At 41.0% G+C, this 17,590-nt stretch overlaps 1 protein-coding gene across 1 annotated transcript in view; it reads right to left on the bottom strand.

The window, feature by feature from the left end:
* Positions 1 to 17,590, bottom strand: part of CDKAL1 (Threonylcarbamoyladenosine tRNA methylthiotransferase) — a 41,320-nt gene that overhangs the window by 9,235 nt on the left and 14,495 nt on the right. The window contains exons 6-9 of the mRNA XM_051217666.1: positions 16,191 to 16,475; positions 14,495 to 14,594; positions 8,451 to 8,648; positions 2,634 to 2,799 (exon numbers count right to left, since the gene is read on the bottom strand). Coding sequence (XP_051065086.1) covers positions 2,634 to 2,799; positions 8,451 to 8,648; positions 14,495 to 14,594; positions 16,191 to 16,475 — 749 coding nt within the window. The remainder of the gene's footprint in view (positions 1 to 2,633; positions 2,800 to 8,450; positions 8,649 to 14,494; positions 14,595 to 16,190; positions 16,476 to 17,590) is intronic.

Below are 17,590 nucleotides of genomic sequence, written 5' to 3'. Positions count from 1 at the left end.
CTTATTATTATTGATTGATTGGTTATTGATTACTGTTGGATTGTATCGGGTTTTTTTTGTAGAAATATATTGACATTCTAGTCAGGCTAATTACGTGTTCTTGATCATCTATTTGAGTTGTATTGAAGTCCTATCGAATAGACACACTGGGATTGGGAGGTGGGTGGTTGAAAATCTAGTGTAGATATTTGTTTAAGGTAAATTAACGTGTCATACGTGTAAACGTGGGAAGCTCAACTGTTATAACAATGTCAATCCTAATTCAACGACATTATTTGTATCAGAAAGGTTTTGTGGATATTATAGTAATTTTAATGGTTGAGATCACGAGTCAATTGATGCTAGACCACCATGGAAAACCTGGTAGCACTGAACGGCCATTTCGTTCTATTGCAGGACTCCTCAACAGTATGCATCCACGACCTCGCCTCGAGATATGCGAACCCAGGACTTATCAGTCTCGCGCACGAGACTGTGGAAGAAAACATCACATAAAACACATTCCTTTGTTAAATCCCTAAATAATACGAATTAAGCTATTAAGGTTAGTGAAGAAAAAAAAACCTAAGAAATGAATAACAATTTATTTCGTGTTGTTTACAAAAATAACACATTGAAGATAATAAACCTCATTAAGTAAATCAACCACTGCAAAGACTGCAAGGATAGAATGACCATACTAATATCGGGTGTCGCCGGCTTTAGCCCCCACATGCCCTGGTACAACCGAGAGTGGGGAGAGTCAGCTCTCCCTCTGCAAATGCTCTCACATGGCCACGCGTATATAGCCTCTGCTAGGGAAGTTCCACTCACATCCTTCTCGTGGCGTTACTATTGTTTACGAAATTGAGAGGACGAAAAGTGAACGTACGACGTTTTACCCGGGTTAGTGGATATGGAGAGTCCACATAAGGGAGTTGGAAAACCCTCATTCCAAATCAATGGTGCACATGGGCTCCAGTATCCTGAAGGAACAAATGGCGTTCGAACCAATCGTTGGTCACCGGTTAACATGGGACTGAATCTCCTTACGATGCTCCACTGCCTTGTGGATTAGACCTTCAGGTCGAAGGCTCCGTGTGTGACCCCTTAAGAAAACCACCTGCTTCGGTTAGAGCACCCGGACAGTTTCACAGCCCTCATGCATATCAAATGAGATCGGTGTGGCGCATATGTATTTCGTGCCTCCTTGTACCAATATCTATGTGTTAAAATAAATATCTAGAGAATCAGTGACAAAAATCCAACTTGAACAAAATAACGAAGTTGAAATCAATTTCTTCAGTAATCGAACACAAACAGTTTGTTATATAATATGCTCCTAGAGCTAAATGTTATAGACTAAGACATTTTACATATTGGAGCAATAAAACATTGATATAATTGTGATATCTCAGCGATGAGTAGAAATCTGTATTTCTGATGTCTTATCCTTTAGTATAAGTCAATTCTTCAAAGTAAATAAATGAATAACCGAATTAGATCAACGCACATTTGAACAGTATAGAGGGACAGTGTACAGAATATTTCGTTTGATCACATTTTTACTTATTTATTTATTTGAACACATAAATAGTGGTACAAAGGGGAACCGAATACATATGTGCCCCATAAGTCACTTCATTTGTGTGTGCGCTGCGATACAATCTGTGTGCCCAAACTGAAACAGGTGGTTTTCATAGGGAGCTACTTCCCGAGCCTTCGACCTAACGGTCTAATCCACAAGACAGTGGAGTGACGTTTGGAGAGGGAGTCCCATGGTAACCGGTGACCCATAATTGATTCATAAGCCATTTGTTCCCTGAGGATCCTAGAACCCTTGAGCACAAATGGTTTGGAATGAGGGTTTTCAAACTCCCCTAGATGGATCCTCCGTATCCATTAACCCGGTTAAAGCGTCGGACATACGATGTTCGCTCTCTCAATTTTCTAAATAACGCGCTCATCGCGATAAGTGCAATTTCATTACTAATCATACATACTGAGATAACTGATAACCAATATGCTGAAGCATCATGTAATAATGATAATTCACCTAATTTTCATATACGAATCAATCTAAGCTAGAACAACATTAAACACGTGAAAGCACTAGACGGTTGTTTCGTCCCAGTAACGGAATTCTCAGCAGTGCGCATCCACGATCCCGCACGCGAACGTGGGTTCCAATCTGTGTCGGGTGTGAGACAGTTATCCACCTCAGACAATAGATGAAGGGTTGAGCACAATTCAGTACCGCTGAATGGAAAGAGAACTTTAAGCCTATTCTTTGTCCTCACGAGTCAGACGAATATAGGCAATGAAATCAAACAGACACTTTGGATTCGAGTCCCGCGTACGGGATCGTGGATGCGCATTGCTGAGGAGGTTGATACTAGGACGAAACGATCGTCTTGTTCTTTCAGGTTTTTAATGGTGGTCTATCTTAGAATGACTCGTGAATTCAACTTTGAAAATATTCAGTATTAATAAAAAATAGTTTTAAAATGAGTTGACCTGATACATCAAGAACCATGAAAACCTCATGGAACATATTGATCTTTCTTGATGATAAAATGACAAAAAAACATCCATACAAAAAGCAACAAGCAATATAGGTATGTTGATAATTTGCATTAATAATTTACACATACTTGTTCATAAGCTTTTGTATGACCAACCCAAAATTTACCATCAAAACTCGGTTCAGTAATAAGAACACGAACTTCACAACCGATACGACCATCATAAGTTCGATAACTTCTGAAAAGATCGTGTAATCTACGTGTACGAGATTTTACTTCGGAAGAACTAGCTTTTCTATAAATAAAGAAAAACAATAATAGAATATCGTAAAAACAATATTCGAATCTTATAAAGTGTTTGACTATCTTCACTAACATTACAATCAACTATGTTCTTACTTAAAAATAAACATATAATACATTCTGTATTGATTTTGGTCACTGTATGAACGAGGTGTCACAGACGTTGAGCGTCATTTATACAGAAGACATTGGAAGCAAAAAGATTTTTTTCAGTATAGGATTTTGTGAAAGTTGTAGAATTGATCATAGTTCAAATTACGAAACAAACTAAGCAAAATAACTATTGAAAACCACGAAGCACTGGTCAGTCAGTCAGTCAGTAACAACGTAGAACTTCGTACGTACATACATCAGTTCGAGTTGCCACACCACATTAGCACAGAGATGCAGTGGTCGATTCAAATCCCGTAGTGCTAGATGTAGTAAAATTATAAGCTGTAATCAGAAACATTAGGGTTTGAAGATGTTATTCAAGGAGTATAATACAGTGAAATAAATTTGGAAAGAGAAAAAAGAAAGGGACATGAAGAAATCAGAAGATTAGAATTTGAGAGAACACAAAGAGTGGATGCACCTGCGTCATTGCAAACGATTTTGAGCCATGTCATTCAGGGTCTCTAACCATCGGTTGCTATCATCTTGCGGTCCCCAACCAGGTAGTCTACACCTACCAACATGACTCAATCCACTTGTCAGTGATTTCATGGACTTGTGCCATGTTTTGGTCTGGCCACCCCTAGCGTTCTTCCAACCTACTCCTATACCACTGAACATCGCACGTCGAGGCAGTCGGTCGTTGGGCATACGTAACACGTGTCCCAGTCATCTCAACTGATGAAGTTTCACTACTTCATCAATTGACTTGCCATCCTTACCTAGTACCCGTTTCCTAAGAACTGCATTACTTACTCGATGGTCCCAGGATATACGAGCAATATTTTGAAGACACCTATGATCAAATACTAGTAACCTACGAATATCTTCTACTCTTACCGGCCATGTTTCACTGCCATAAAGTAGGACGGAACAAACTGCTGCGCAGTAAACACGTCCTTTGGTTGATAGACGGATATCTCGCCTACGCCATAAATGACGCAAGTTGGTAAAAGCTAGTCGAGCCTTCTGTATCTGTGCTGAGATTTCGTCACACACAAGACCACAAGGCTGATGAGACTTCCAAGATAAGTGAAGCGATCGACACGCTCAATTACTTCACTCCCTATCATTAGTTCGGGTGTCAATGTAACCCAATCCTGAAGCAACATTTTGCATTTCGAGGGGGAGAATCGCATGCCGAACATGTTTGCATTATTTTTTAGAGTGGTCAGAAGACTCTGCATTTTGTCAGCGTCTTCGCCAAATAAAACTATGTCATCAGCATATTCTAAGTCAACAAGTGGACCTCCTGGTAGAAGTTCAACCCTTGGAAATTTAGATGAGGAGAGTGGTATCTCTAAAAGTACGTCAATGACAAAGTTGAACAAGAATGGCTTTTTCAACTTCGTAAAGAGACGGAGGACCTACATTAACTTGCCATTCAGGTTGACTGGAGATCGTGGGAAACCGAAGTGTGGCTGAAGGCCAGTTGAACTGATCCCTAAAGTGTTCTGCCCATCGATCCAATCTCCTGGATTGAGAATGTATAATATGTCCATCTTTCTCTGAGATTGTTTCGCTAACAGTCGGTTTCCTAATACCGGTTTCCCTAACAAGTCTGAACAATTGTCTGCTATTACCTATTGCCGCTGCCTTTTCCATCTCTCTTGCTTTCGCTACCCACCACTGTTCGCGATCATTGCGTAGACTTCTTGTCAGCTTGCGCTTAAGCTGACTCCGCTCTTCATTATGTTCAGAGCCAGGTGGAATGAGTTTCCGAGCATCTATCAGTGCGATAGATGCTGCTGAGATCCAGTGTTGCTCCCTAACCTTACGGGTTACCTTACTGGCAGATATCACTACTGTTTCCACAGCTTTTCGGATATCATTCCATGCTGCCTCAGGGTGGGCATCACATACATGGCTGCCTAACTGTTTTCCTAGTTGTTCCTGAAATATACTCTTAGCTTGACTATCATTAAGTAGGGCCCTAAGAGGCTTCCTTGCAGCGTCTTTCCTACGTCCAGTAAGACGCAGACAGATACGCGCTCGTACTAGAGCATGATCTGAATCTAGGCATGTGCTCCAGAATGAGCGACGATCTTCTATCGAGCCATTCCATCGGTGGCTGATAGCGATGTGATCTATTTGGGTCCAACGTTGGGACGAATTAGGGGGTCGCCATGTTAAAAGATGTTTTTCCTTATGCTTAAAGTTAGTATTTGCAAGAAACAGGCGGTTATCTGAGCATAGCTGCAACAGACGGTCGCCATTATCTGTTCTTTGAGCCACGACACCATAAGATCCACCTAGGTGTCTTTCCCTTTCGCTTAGTTTACCTACTTGAGCATTAAAGTCACTGGCCACTATTACTACATCCGAGCGCCTAGCTTTTCGGAGAAGGTCGGAGAGCTTTCTGTAAAACTCATCTTTTACATCATCTGAGCTGCAGTCAGTAGGAGAATAGGCAGAGACGACGAAGAGGCAACGACGAGTGTCCCTATCTTTTCGGATCTTTACTGTTCCGTTCAGTCGGACAACGTACAAACGACTATCTACTGGGATCCACTCTAAGAGAGCTAGTTCTGCCCTAGGACTCAATGCTATACCTACGCCGGCGCTGCCACGGGAAGCAGAATCAGGGCTTCCAGATACACGAAGTGTGAATCGAGTCGGTTCTTTATTTTGGCATGGTGAGGTCAAATGTATGACGCTACTCGGATCCTGTATGCGCGTTTCGGAGACGCAGCACACATCGATGGCGCGGGATTCTAAAGTCCTAGCTAAGGAAGCCTGCTGTCATATTTGTCACAGTGTTCGTACGTTAAAAGCTCCTACGTGTAGTTTAGAGCGTGATTTCAGGAGACCAGGAATAGCATTCCGCGCGCACTGGACAATTGTTCCATCCTGGTATAGGACTCTTGAACAGTGCGAACCAACGACTCGGACACAGGTAACCAAACTATGAAAATTCTACAATCGCGAGACGCTCACGCAATGTTGTCAACTGACTGAAGCTATATATATAAACCATTAGATACCTGCTCGGTGGTTTAGAGGTTGAGCACTCGAGCACAAGACTGAATGCCCTGAGTCCGATTCCCGGTTGAAAGGTTGTAGATGGGCATATTATGACGAAACAGTTCTACAGTACTCCTAGGCATTTAATGGTATCAAGAGTGAGCTCAATCTGCGGAATAGCACCAGCATTCGTATGGTATTAAGTGGTATGTACAAAATTCTCTTTGGTTATCTAGTAATGATCGCGGAATAGAGTCGATATTACGATTGTTGGGGTAACATTCAAAACTTAATGATTATCATTCTAACAAAAACACCTTTTGTTGTTTTTACCACTGTTATTTTTTATTCTTTTTTATGATGCACAGAAAATCGGTAGTGTTAGCTGACTAGATTTATTGTTTTTCGTAATTGTTGGAAGCTATGTCCCAACCGAGTTAGGTCAATCAAATGGATCGTGTTTTCCAGATCAATAAAACTGTTCCAATGAAAATGATATAGTTGAGAATAATCTTTCAATAAACAATTATTTTCTGTAGGCTAATATTGAATAAATAAAAGGGGGATGAAAATGTCATTATCCTATTTCGTTACTTCATAGCGGTAATTCAAATGAAAAATAGATAGGAATGTGCAATATACCTTAGTACCCCCAAATGTCCTGGTACGGTCAAGACTGGGGAGAGCCAGCTCCCCCTAGAAATACTCCCACATGGCCAAACGTATACATTCACAGCCACGGAAGTCCTACTCAATGCCTTTTCGCGACGATGGGGTGTTGTTAACAAAATTGAGAGGACGAAAAGTGAATGTACGGCGCTCTAACCGGGTTGGTGGATATGCAACATCTACCTAGAGGAGTTAGAAACCCTCGTTCCAAACCAATGGTGTACATGGACTCCAGGATTCTGAGGGAACGAACGGCGTATGAACCAATTGTCGGTCACCGGCTACCATGGGAGTGCATCTCCTGACGTTGTTTCACTGCCTTGTGGATTAGACGTTTAGGTCGAAGGCTCCAAGTTTAGCCCCCTAAGAAACCACCTGCTTTGGTCTGGGCACTCAGGCAGTATTACAGCCCACACACAAACAATGGGACTTGTGTGGAGCATATGTATTTGGTGCCCTTTTGTATCAATATTTATGTGTTCAAATAAATAATAAATGAAGCCTCACCAGAAAAAACGCTGTTTAGCTAAGTGATCAGAGGTATAAAAACGTCGACAAATTACATAGATAATTCGAAGGAAACTTAGAACTGATCAAAGCTGAAATCTCAACGAGAGTAGTAACGAGCTATTCAATCCTGATTGAAATTCAATGACGTGATATTCAGTTGAATGATAGATATACATAATTCACATTGAACTCAATCAACACCGTAGATTAGATGGCATGATAAGTTAGAGAATATATATATTCTTCAAATAATAAACTGTTATACAATTCACTGAACAGCAAACTTTGAATTAAACCCGCTCTGTGAAGATTACATATACTGTGTTGTATACTACTTATGTCTGTCGACATAAGTAGTATGTAACATTAATCAAAAGTTGAATAGCTGGCAGCAGAAGGCTAAGATGTACTTAAAGAGAATAGAAAGAGAAATAAAAATGAATTGTGAACTGGAAGAATCATATAGAGTGTAAAGGACAAATGATGGAAGTTTGCAAACGAAGTATTCAGTATATGATTGTCATATTTTACAATGCTACTGAAATGTAAATTCCTGATGCAAAATTTAGTCATTACTAAATAACTGAAATTTGAGTGTGACAATTTACAGGATCACACATTTTCTGGTTATGAACTGGAAGCCTAAAAATCTCAAAGGAACACTTAGAAATGTTTCCAAGCAATAATATTTATGATTGAGATCATGGACCAATTGATGTTGGACCACCATTGAAAGCACTGGAAGACCGTTTTGTTCTATTGTGGGACTCCTCAACAGTGCGCATTCATGATCCCACTTGCGGGATTCAAACCCAGGTCCTTCGGTCTCGCGCGCGAAACGGCTGTGCTTCTGTTATATCTTGAAAGTTGATTTCTTGATATACCGCGTATAACAGAGCACTAGAACACCAAAACCCTTCGAAGTCGCAATAATAAGACAGAAGACTGATGAAAGGAATATTATTCCAAACAGTGTCAATCATAGCACAAAATTATCAGGTATTTATAGTTTTTAGTGAGAACGAAATCATCATTACAGTTCTCCAATCCGCATACAGGGGGCTATTAGCAGTATCCAATCGGTAAGCTACATGTAGAAATTCTAGAATATTCTTCCGAAAGATGATTGGATGGAACGTTTTCGGCTCCTTCTGAGCCTTTTACAGCTTCCTCGAGTTCACCCGTGGTCCGTCGTCACAGCTTCCAGGTTTTGAATGGTGTTCCAACGTCATACGGTTCATGATCTCAATCAAAAACATAATAATCTCCACAACCCCATGCTGATAATAATAATATTTATGAAATATAAACAATTAACAGAAAAAAATTCCTAATTTTAGAAAATACCTTGGCATATTAGCAGCAGGTGTACCGGGACGTGGAAAGAACTGATTTATATGTAATACAGGAAATTGATACTTTTCAATTAATTCAACAGTTTCATTAAAATCGTTATCCGTTTCAGTTGGGAAACCGCATATCACATCAGTGGCAATTGTAAGCGCCCCAGATCCATTTACAGAATCATGTGCTGCACCAGGAGGTCTAATAATAAAGTTTAAAGATAATGGGGAAAATCGATGGACAAATAATTAGTAGAGTGTAAGTAAATCGTTTGTTTTTTTAAATCGGTTCATGATCTTGATTATGACTTGACAATCTCTACAACCCTATACTTACCGTGTTAACTCTCGTGGAGGAGCATAGGCCGCTCACTAGCATTCTCTATCGACAACCTTATACTGATAACTATAAATAAGATGAGTTATTAGGGCTTACAACCTCGTTAAAGTGTACATATGAACAATGTTTAAAACAACTTGGCAAAATCTGAATATAAAATGTTACATTGATCAGTGTTTTCGATGTAGTCCATCCATATATGAAATACGTTGAATTTTATTAGCTTAATACGATCAACCATCAATTGATTCAAACCAGTAAACGTGTTACATCGTCCAAATCAACGAAAGAGAAAATCCGAAACCAGTAAAACAAAAGCGTACTATAAATGTATTATATCTAGAGCTTATATTCTTGATATACCGCGTATAACTTGAGCACTTGAACGCTAGAACCCTTCCAATTCGCAAATAAGAAGACAGAAGACAAGTGAAAGAAATGTTATTCCAGACAGTGTCAAATTATAATACAAAACTGTCAGGTATTTATAGTTTTTCTTAGTAAAAACGAAATCATCATTGTAGCTATCCAATCCACACATAGGGGGTTATTAGCACTGTCCAATCGGGAAGCTACCGTCCTCACAAAATGCAACAAAATTTCAACCTGATAATCCAATTTGGAATGATTTGAATTATCTCATTGTTGATTATTATTTTTTTTCTCTTTCTCATCAATATTACGATGAGACTGTAGTGAAGGAGAACACGGGTGAGGACAACCAAATTGTATTTAGGACAAATTACAGAATTACTTGGTAAAATAGAAAAACCATATAGTAAATCGTTAATTTGCAAAATATTATTCTATCATATCAAACCGGACTGCTGCTTTTGCAAACCTCAATCCATTGTCTCGCATTTCATTGTTCATGCGATTTCTTACAAATTCCATTGTTTTCTCGCTCTTCTTTTCTTGATCTTCTCCATCTTCTGCTGCCAGACGTTACGTTCTTTTGACTCATGTTATATACTACTTATATCAATATAAGTAGCACGCACCACACTCGTCCCCCCTTTTAACAAGTTACTGTCGTAGTCTTTCTGATCTCCGTACCGCTGTGTTCTTTGGTGCTTTTCGTGATTCACACCCATGATGATCTTGAAACCAACTCTGTAGTTGACTAGCATTTACGCGCTTCTGCTTGTCTTCTCTCCGGATCGTATAGACCGAGCCGCGTCTCTCCGTGATAACATACGGTCCTTCCCATTTTGGGGCCAGCTTCCCCGACCCTGCTCCCCCTGCTATGTTACTTTTTCGTTCTCTACACTTTACTAGGTCCCCCACTGCAAAGGGTTTCCACGTTCTCCTCTGTTGTTCTGCCTTCTTTGTGTCTGATATTTGTTTCTTTTCCACGTTCTTTATTGCCTCTCTCCTCTCTTTTCTTAACCTTGTTGTCGTCCACTTCTGTTGTTGTGGCCAGGTCTTATTATGCATTGGAAGTCGTGGTTGTCTGCCATACATGAGCAAGAAAGGTGACTTCTTGGTCGTTCCTTGTGTGGAGGAACGATGTGCCAGCAAAATCAATGGTAACTCTTTCTCCCAATTTCCTCCTTTTGATGCTAACCATTCCTTTAACGTTCGATTGTTTCTCTCTGTAAGCCCGTTTGTCTGAGGATGATACGGTGTAGTTCGTATTCTCTTGATGCCAAACTGCTTTAAACGGGCTTTAAACTCGTCACTTTCAAAACAGGGACCCTGGTCAGTTAATATCATCTTCGGTATTCCGTGACACGCTACAATATGCCGATTACCACCTCGGTCACTGTCCTTGCCCGCTGGTCTGCAATGGGTACGGCATCTACCCAACGTGTAGCATGTTCCGTCATCACTAACAGGTACTGGTTACCGCTCGCCGTCTGTGGAAACGGTTCCATCACATCCACCGACCATAGATCACCGACTGCGGTTACTGGGATTGACTGTAATGGCGGTTGTCTGTATCGATCGCTTTTCATTAGCTGACACTGCTGGCAGGTTAACACGTATTCAGCCACATCGTCTCTCATGCTCGGCCAGTATGCACTTTGTCGTAGTAAGTCCGTCGTTCTTGCGATGCCTGTATGTGCTACCTGGTGACACTCGTGTGTCACTTTACGCCGCCAGCCTTTCGGGATCACCGCCACCCAATTCTCATCATCGTCCTGCCAGGTCAGCACTCCATATGAGTTCACTCTCAGTCGTTCCTTTTGCCGAAGCAGCGTTATTACCTCCTTGTCCATTGTTCGTTTATCTACGTCTGCTCCCTCTTTTATCACTCTGATTACCTCTCGAAGGTTAGGGTCAGCTTTCTGCTGCCGGACGAGTTCTAATGGGTCTCCCTCTAAACTATTCACCGCGTATGCTGTTAATGGCAGGTCGGCTTCCATGTCTGGTCTTGACAAGTAATCCGCCATTACGTTTTCTTTTCCTGGAACATGGCCGATACTGAAATCGTATTCTTGCAGGCGTATCATCCATCGCGCCAACTTCCCTCGGGGGTCTCTTGCTGTTTTCAACCACTGCAGGGGTTTATGGTCGGTCTCAATGTGAAATCGTCTGCCTAAGAGGTATGGTCTCCATTTTTCCACTGCCCACACGATCGCTAAACACTCCTTTTCGATGGTTGAATACTTCTGTTCAGCGGGTGTGAGGACGCGACTCGCGTATTCCACCACTCTATCAGCCTGACTCAACACAGCACCTATACCATGATCACTCGCGTCTGTGGCCACTGTAAACAGTCTTCCCGGTTCAGGCAGTCTGAGCGTCATCTGGCGATCGTCTAGCATGTTTTTGATTCGGTTGAACGTTTGTTCGGCAGTCTCAGTCCACGTAAACTTGGTGCTGCTCAATAACTTATATAAGGGTGCTGCTATTTCGTTGAAATTCTTGACAAACCGACTGTAGAACGCCGCTCTTCCCAGGAACTGTCTCAACTTCCTTTTCGAATTAGGTACTGCAATATTTTTTATGGTAAGAATTTTCTTCGGCAATGGTTTTATTTCTCCATTTCCCACTTTATGTCCCAACAATGTGACGCTACTTTTCGCTATCTGCGACTTGTCCTTATTAATCCGAAGTCCAAATTCGTCAATTCGCTTTAAGACCGCTTCCACATGCTTGATGTGATCTGTTTCTGTTTGACTGTACACAACTACATCGTCGCCATATACCTCGACATTATCTAGATTCTTGAGCAGTAGTGTCATTAATCTTCTGAACGTGAACGGTGCACCCGCCAACCCGAACGGCATTCGTTTAAATTGATACTGTTTATCACGTACAGTAAACGCTGTCTTGCTTCGATCACTCTGTTTTATAGGCAGTTGCCAATAACCTGACCGTAAATCCAGCACTGTAAACACCGTGGCATTCTGTAGCCGATCTAATGTTTCCACCACTGTTGGCATTGCACAAGGCTTCAGGTCTGTTATATTATTCAATTCTCTGAAGTCGACACAAAATCTATACTTTCCATTTGGTTTCTTTACCAAGAGTACCGGCGAGCTATATGGGCTGTCCGCTTCCTCAATTATACCTTCTTTTAACATTTCCTGGACCTGACGATTTACCTCGGCCTCTAAATGCACCGGGACACGACGTGTTGCAAATATATTTACTCGACTGTTCTTTATCGGTATTTCGTGCTTTACTCTGTCACAAAATCCATACGGCTCCCCATCTCCAGTGAATAGTTTCGCATACTTTTTGCATAACTCGTGAATGTTTGGTTTCTTTGACGAGACATCCGCTGCAACTCTTATTTCAGCCACTTCGCTACTTTCGTGTATTGTCAATGAACCATATTTCGTGACCACCTTACCGCTTCTTAAGTCAACTATCGCTTTTACTTCTCTTAGGAAATCTGCTCCTAATATCGGTCTCGATAAGCTTGTGGTTACGACGAACGGAAAATTTATCTCAGCATCCCCCAATTTTACGATACTGTTAGATACGCCAAACACCTCTAACATATGGCCCCCTATCGTGTGGACAGCTAATGTACACGGCTTGATTCTCTTACATTGCTCTTTGCCTATTAACGATACTGCTGCACCTGTATCGATCAGACAAACTAAATCTCGCCCATTTATGTTCACTCTCGTATATACTGCCCCTCTGTCTACTAACGCAACAATCCCCAGATTCCTAGGATAGAAAGAACACTCGTTGTAACGTCTAACATATCTGCGTCTTCGTCTTGTTGGACAGTTTATCTTCCAATGTCCTGTCCCTCCACAAGCGTAACATTTATCGTTCCTTTTATTGTTCACTCGTATTGCTGCAATCTCACGCTCCAGCTCCTCAATCTTCTTCTCGACATTACTCATCTCCTGCTTTTCGCACCCGACCGGAGCTACTGTTCGCGTCATCAGCTGACGAGTCACCTTCGCCAGTTCACTGATATCCATCGGTTGCGCTGCGTCCACCAGTTTCAGCTGTTGGGAGACGGTGGCAGGCACACTCTCGATAAACTGTGACGCCAACAACTGTGCCTCCGACTCCTCATCCAGACTCGGCAGCGCACGGCGTAACAACCTGGTAAGCTCCACAGCCAGCACCAGTGGGTCACCATCGACCGGCAACCTCGCCAGCCGGAACTTCTGCAGCGCGTCCTCCCTGTCCACTGGGCTGTCAAACTCCGCCGCCAACCGCTCCGTGACTGTCTCCCATGTCGTCTTCCCGCCAGCACCGTCCAAGCTGTCATACACAGCCTTCGCCCTGCCTCTCAGAAGCGTCCCCAGCACCACCAGTTTCGCCTTCGGCTCCTTCACTCCCACCAGCTCCGCCACGGCCTCAAACTCCTTCAGGAAGCTCAGCACATCTCCGTCCTCAAACTCCTTCGGCCATGGAATCTCCATCCTTAGTGGAGGCAGCGACACCAAATGTAGTGAAGGAGAACACGGGTGAGGACAACCAAATTGTATTTAGGACAAATTACAGAATTACTTGGTAAAATAGAAAAACCATATAGTAAATCGTTAATTTGCAAAATATTATTCTATCATATCAAACCGGACTGTTGCTTTTGCAAACCTCAATCCATTGTCTCGCATTTCATTGTTCATGCGATTTCTTACAAATTCCATTGTTTTCTCGCTCTTCTTTTCTTGATCTTCTCCATCTTCTGCTGCCAGACGTTACGTTCTTTTGACTCACGTTATATACTACTTATATCAATATAAGTAGCACGCACCACAAGACTAGTCACGTTATATCCAAACCAGGATGGACGACCCAGAATAAAGAACACGATTAACATTAGATAATACATTGTTCAATACAATTACAAGTAATACGCAATTTGTTCTCAAAGGATACTGGAGCCCATGTGCACCATTGGTTTGGGAACACGGTTTACCAACTCGCCTAAATGGACTTTTCGTGTCCACCAACCCTGTTAAAGTGCCGAACATTCGCTTTTCGTCCTCTCGATTTCGTAAACAATAGTAATGCCACGAGAAGGCAGTGAGTAGGACTTCCCTAGCAGTGGTTGTATGCACATTGCTATGTGAGAGCATTTCGAGAGGGAGAGCTAACTTTTCCCACTCTTGGCCATACCAGGGGATTTGGGGGTCTATAAACGGACAAATCTTAATACATATCGATTAAAATCGGTACCATTAAGCGAAGAGACTAGTAAAAACATGACGACTAACAAGGGACTACAAAAGCTTTATTTGCTTGCATTTTTAAATATAATCAATAAGCAAATGATAACTTACAAATTTGGCGGTTTCACATTTTGCATAAGATAATCTACAACATTTGAGAATTCTTCTATAGTATACTCCCTTTTCATTGCGTCTAATACAGCATCTGAACCTGTGACAAAACAAAACAAAATACAAGAAAATTGATTTCCTTCAAGCTATAACTTCCACCATCAATGTAAAGTAGTCTTGGATATCTTCACCCTAATTAATCCAGACAATATATAATTCTAACTTTCAAAATACGAAGATAAATGTGATAAAATGCTGAAGACCTTAATTAATTATTAATGATTTGAACACATAAGTATTGGTACAAGGGGGCACCAGATATATATGCGCCACACAAATCCCATTTGATTTGTGTGAGTGCTGTGATATTGCCCGGGTGCTCAAATCGAAGCAGGACCTTAAATAACTTATCGATATTAATAAGAAAATAATGCTTAGTTACAAAATAATTAGTAATAAAAAGAAGTAAACTTACAGTGAAACAATGATTTGGATTTAATGAATTCACGTAAACACATTGAACTATTCAAGTTAGCCCTGTGAGTTTTAGTCAAAAACCTATAGGATTTTTGTCACTAATTGACATCAACTATAATGCAATGATGCTTGCCTATCATTTGATTTACTTAGCGGTTGATATTTTTTAGTCAGAATTTAAAGTGAGAGAAAACTACGTAGCTACAAAAACAACTTTGACTATGCAGCGAATTCCATGAAGAATTTCAACACAAAATCGGCCCGGGTATGGCCGAGAGTGAGGAGAGTTCGCTCTCCCTCTCCAAATGCTCTCACATGGCCACGCGTATATAGCCTCTGCCAGGGAAGTCCTACTCACTGCTTTCTCGTGGCATCATTGTTGTTTACGAAAATGGGAGGACGAAAAGCGAATGTCCGGCGCCTTAACCAGATCCCAAATCAATGGTTCCAGTATCGTGAAGACACAAATGGCGTATGAACCAATCGTTGCTCACCGGCTACCATGGGAATGCATCTCCTTACGATGCTCCATTGCCTTGTGGATCAGACCTTTAGGTGAAAGGCTCGGGGTGTGGCCCCCTAAGAAAACCACCTGCTTCGGTTTGGGCACCCGGGCAGTATCACAGCCCTCACACATATCAAATGAAATCTGTGTGACGCATATGTATTTGGTGCCTTCTTGTACCAATATCTACGTGCTAAAATAAATAATAAATAATAAATCGTGTTATATTCATTGTTTGCTTGCTTAGATATTTTTTCTATCCATTTCAAATATTTTAGGAACCAAACAGTGTCAATTTTTGCCTAGTTAATAATAGCATACAAGCTATCATTCACTGGACTTTCAATTTTTAACGAATATACCATGAGGCTCTATCTTAATTCTGATTGGCTCATTCAACACCGTCAGTATAGTATACCTTGACTATATATACAGAGCAACTAGCTAAGAAGTATAGACGTAGAAACTATTATCAGAGCTATTCTTATTACTGACATTACATGTCACATTTACATAATGTTCTCCGGGAAAGTTTTCAGAACTAAAGGATTATATAACAAGAAGAAAATGGCACATCTAGTAGACTACTACCTGCCAAGGATGCCACTACTAGCCACTATTTAACTTTGATTAAAGAAAACTGAAATACCCTATATATTGATATAAAGATTCCATGATAAGCAGAACATGAAAATAATTTTTTTAAAAACTTACCAGATTGAACAGGAATATGAAGAAATGAATACACTCTAGGATGTGACAATACTTCCGCGATTTCAACTAATTGATCTAATATATATGGCGGATTTGTCATACCCAAACGTAACATACATCCAGCAGGAATAATTGGGACAAGACCAGCCAATAGATCAGCAAGTGTAATGTGATGAGGCCATTTTTCAGATAATCCAGGACAAATAAGAGATGATGTAGTCCTGTCTAAATCACGGCCGTAAGCACCAAGATCTTCTGAAGTAAGCCATAGTTCCTTAACACCTTCTAAAATTTTGAATAAAATACTCTTTTTTAAACCATTGATAATTTTGGTCAAAAAAAGACTTGGAAAAGTATATTTTATCCTCATTTATTTTTATACCCATTCTTCCTGACAAAGATCACTTTGAGAGAACCAAGTCTAATTGTCATTGAGTAATAAGACACAGCCTTACTATATGATCATTGAATAAACATTTTAAAATCTCAGTAATGGACATTCATGACCATGCAACCAGCAGTCGAACTCAGGACGATGGGTCCCGCCCCAAACGTCTAAATGAATCGGTACCCAACGGTGTACAGGCCTAACATAAATCAATTCGCGATATCATGTAATCATCTTACGTTGTCTGCTTCGAACAGCTCACTGGTTGATAAATTATTATCCATTCTCTAAACGCATATTCTAAAAAAGCTTAATAGTTAATCTTATTCTTAGTTTATGATTAAAATAGGGAGAAAACTAACGAAAAGCAATGAAATACAAATCTATTTCTTGTTTAATCCATTGAATTACCATAGAAAACTTAACAGGAACGTAGTTTCTATATGCACAAAACCTAGATTATCATCAATTATTTATTTGTTCATTTCAACACATAGATAATGGTACAAGGGGGCACCAAATACATATGCGCCACACAAATCTCATTCGGCATGTGTGAGGGCTGTGATACTGCCCAGGTACCCAAACAGGAGCACATAGTTTTCTTAGGGAGCTACACCCGGAGCCTTCGACCTAAAGATCTGATCCACAAGGCAGTTGAGCATCGTGAGGAGATGCAGTCCCATGGAAGCCGGTGACCAAGAAATTGGTTCATACGCCATTTGTTCCCACAGGATACTGGAGCCCATGTGCACCATTGATTTGGGATCCGGTTAAAGCGTCGGACATTCGCTTTTCGTTCTCTCACTTTCGTAAACAACACCCCCGCTACGAGAAGGCAGTAAGTAAGACTTTTCTGGCAGAGGCTATATACGCGTGGCCATGTGAGAGCATTTCGAGAGGGAGAGCGGACTCTCCTCACTCTCAGCCGTACCAGGGCATTTGGGGGCAAGATTATCATCATACTAATAATAAAGAAAAAACTGATATAAGAGATATGAGACAAACTGGA

This window comes from Schistosoma haematobium, chromosome 5, assembly GCF_000699445.3.
Source record: "Schistosoma haematobium chromosome 5, whole genome shotgun sequence".
NCBI classification, from domain to species: domain Eukaryota; kingdom Metazoa; phylum Platyhelminthes; class Trematoda; order Strigeidida; family Schistosomatidae; genus Schistosoma; species Schistosoma haematobium.
This window is presented reverse-complemented; position numbering and strand designations above follow the sequence as displayed.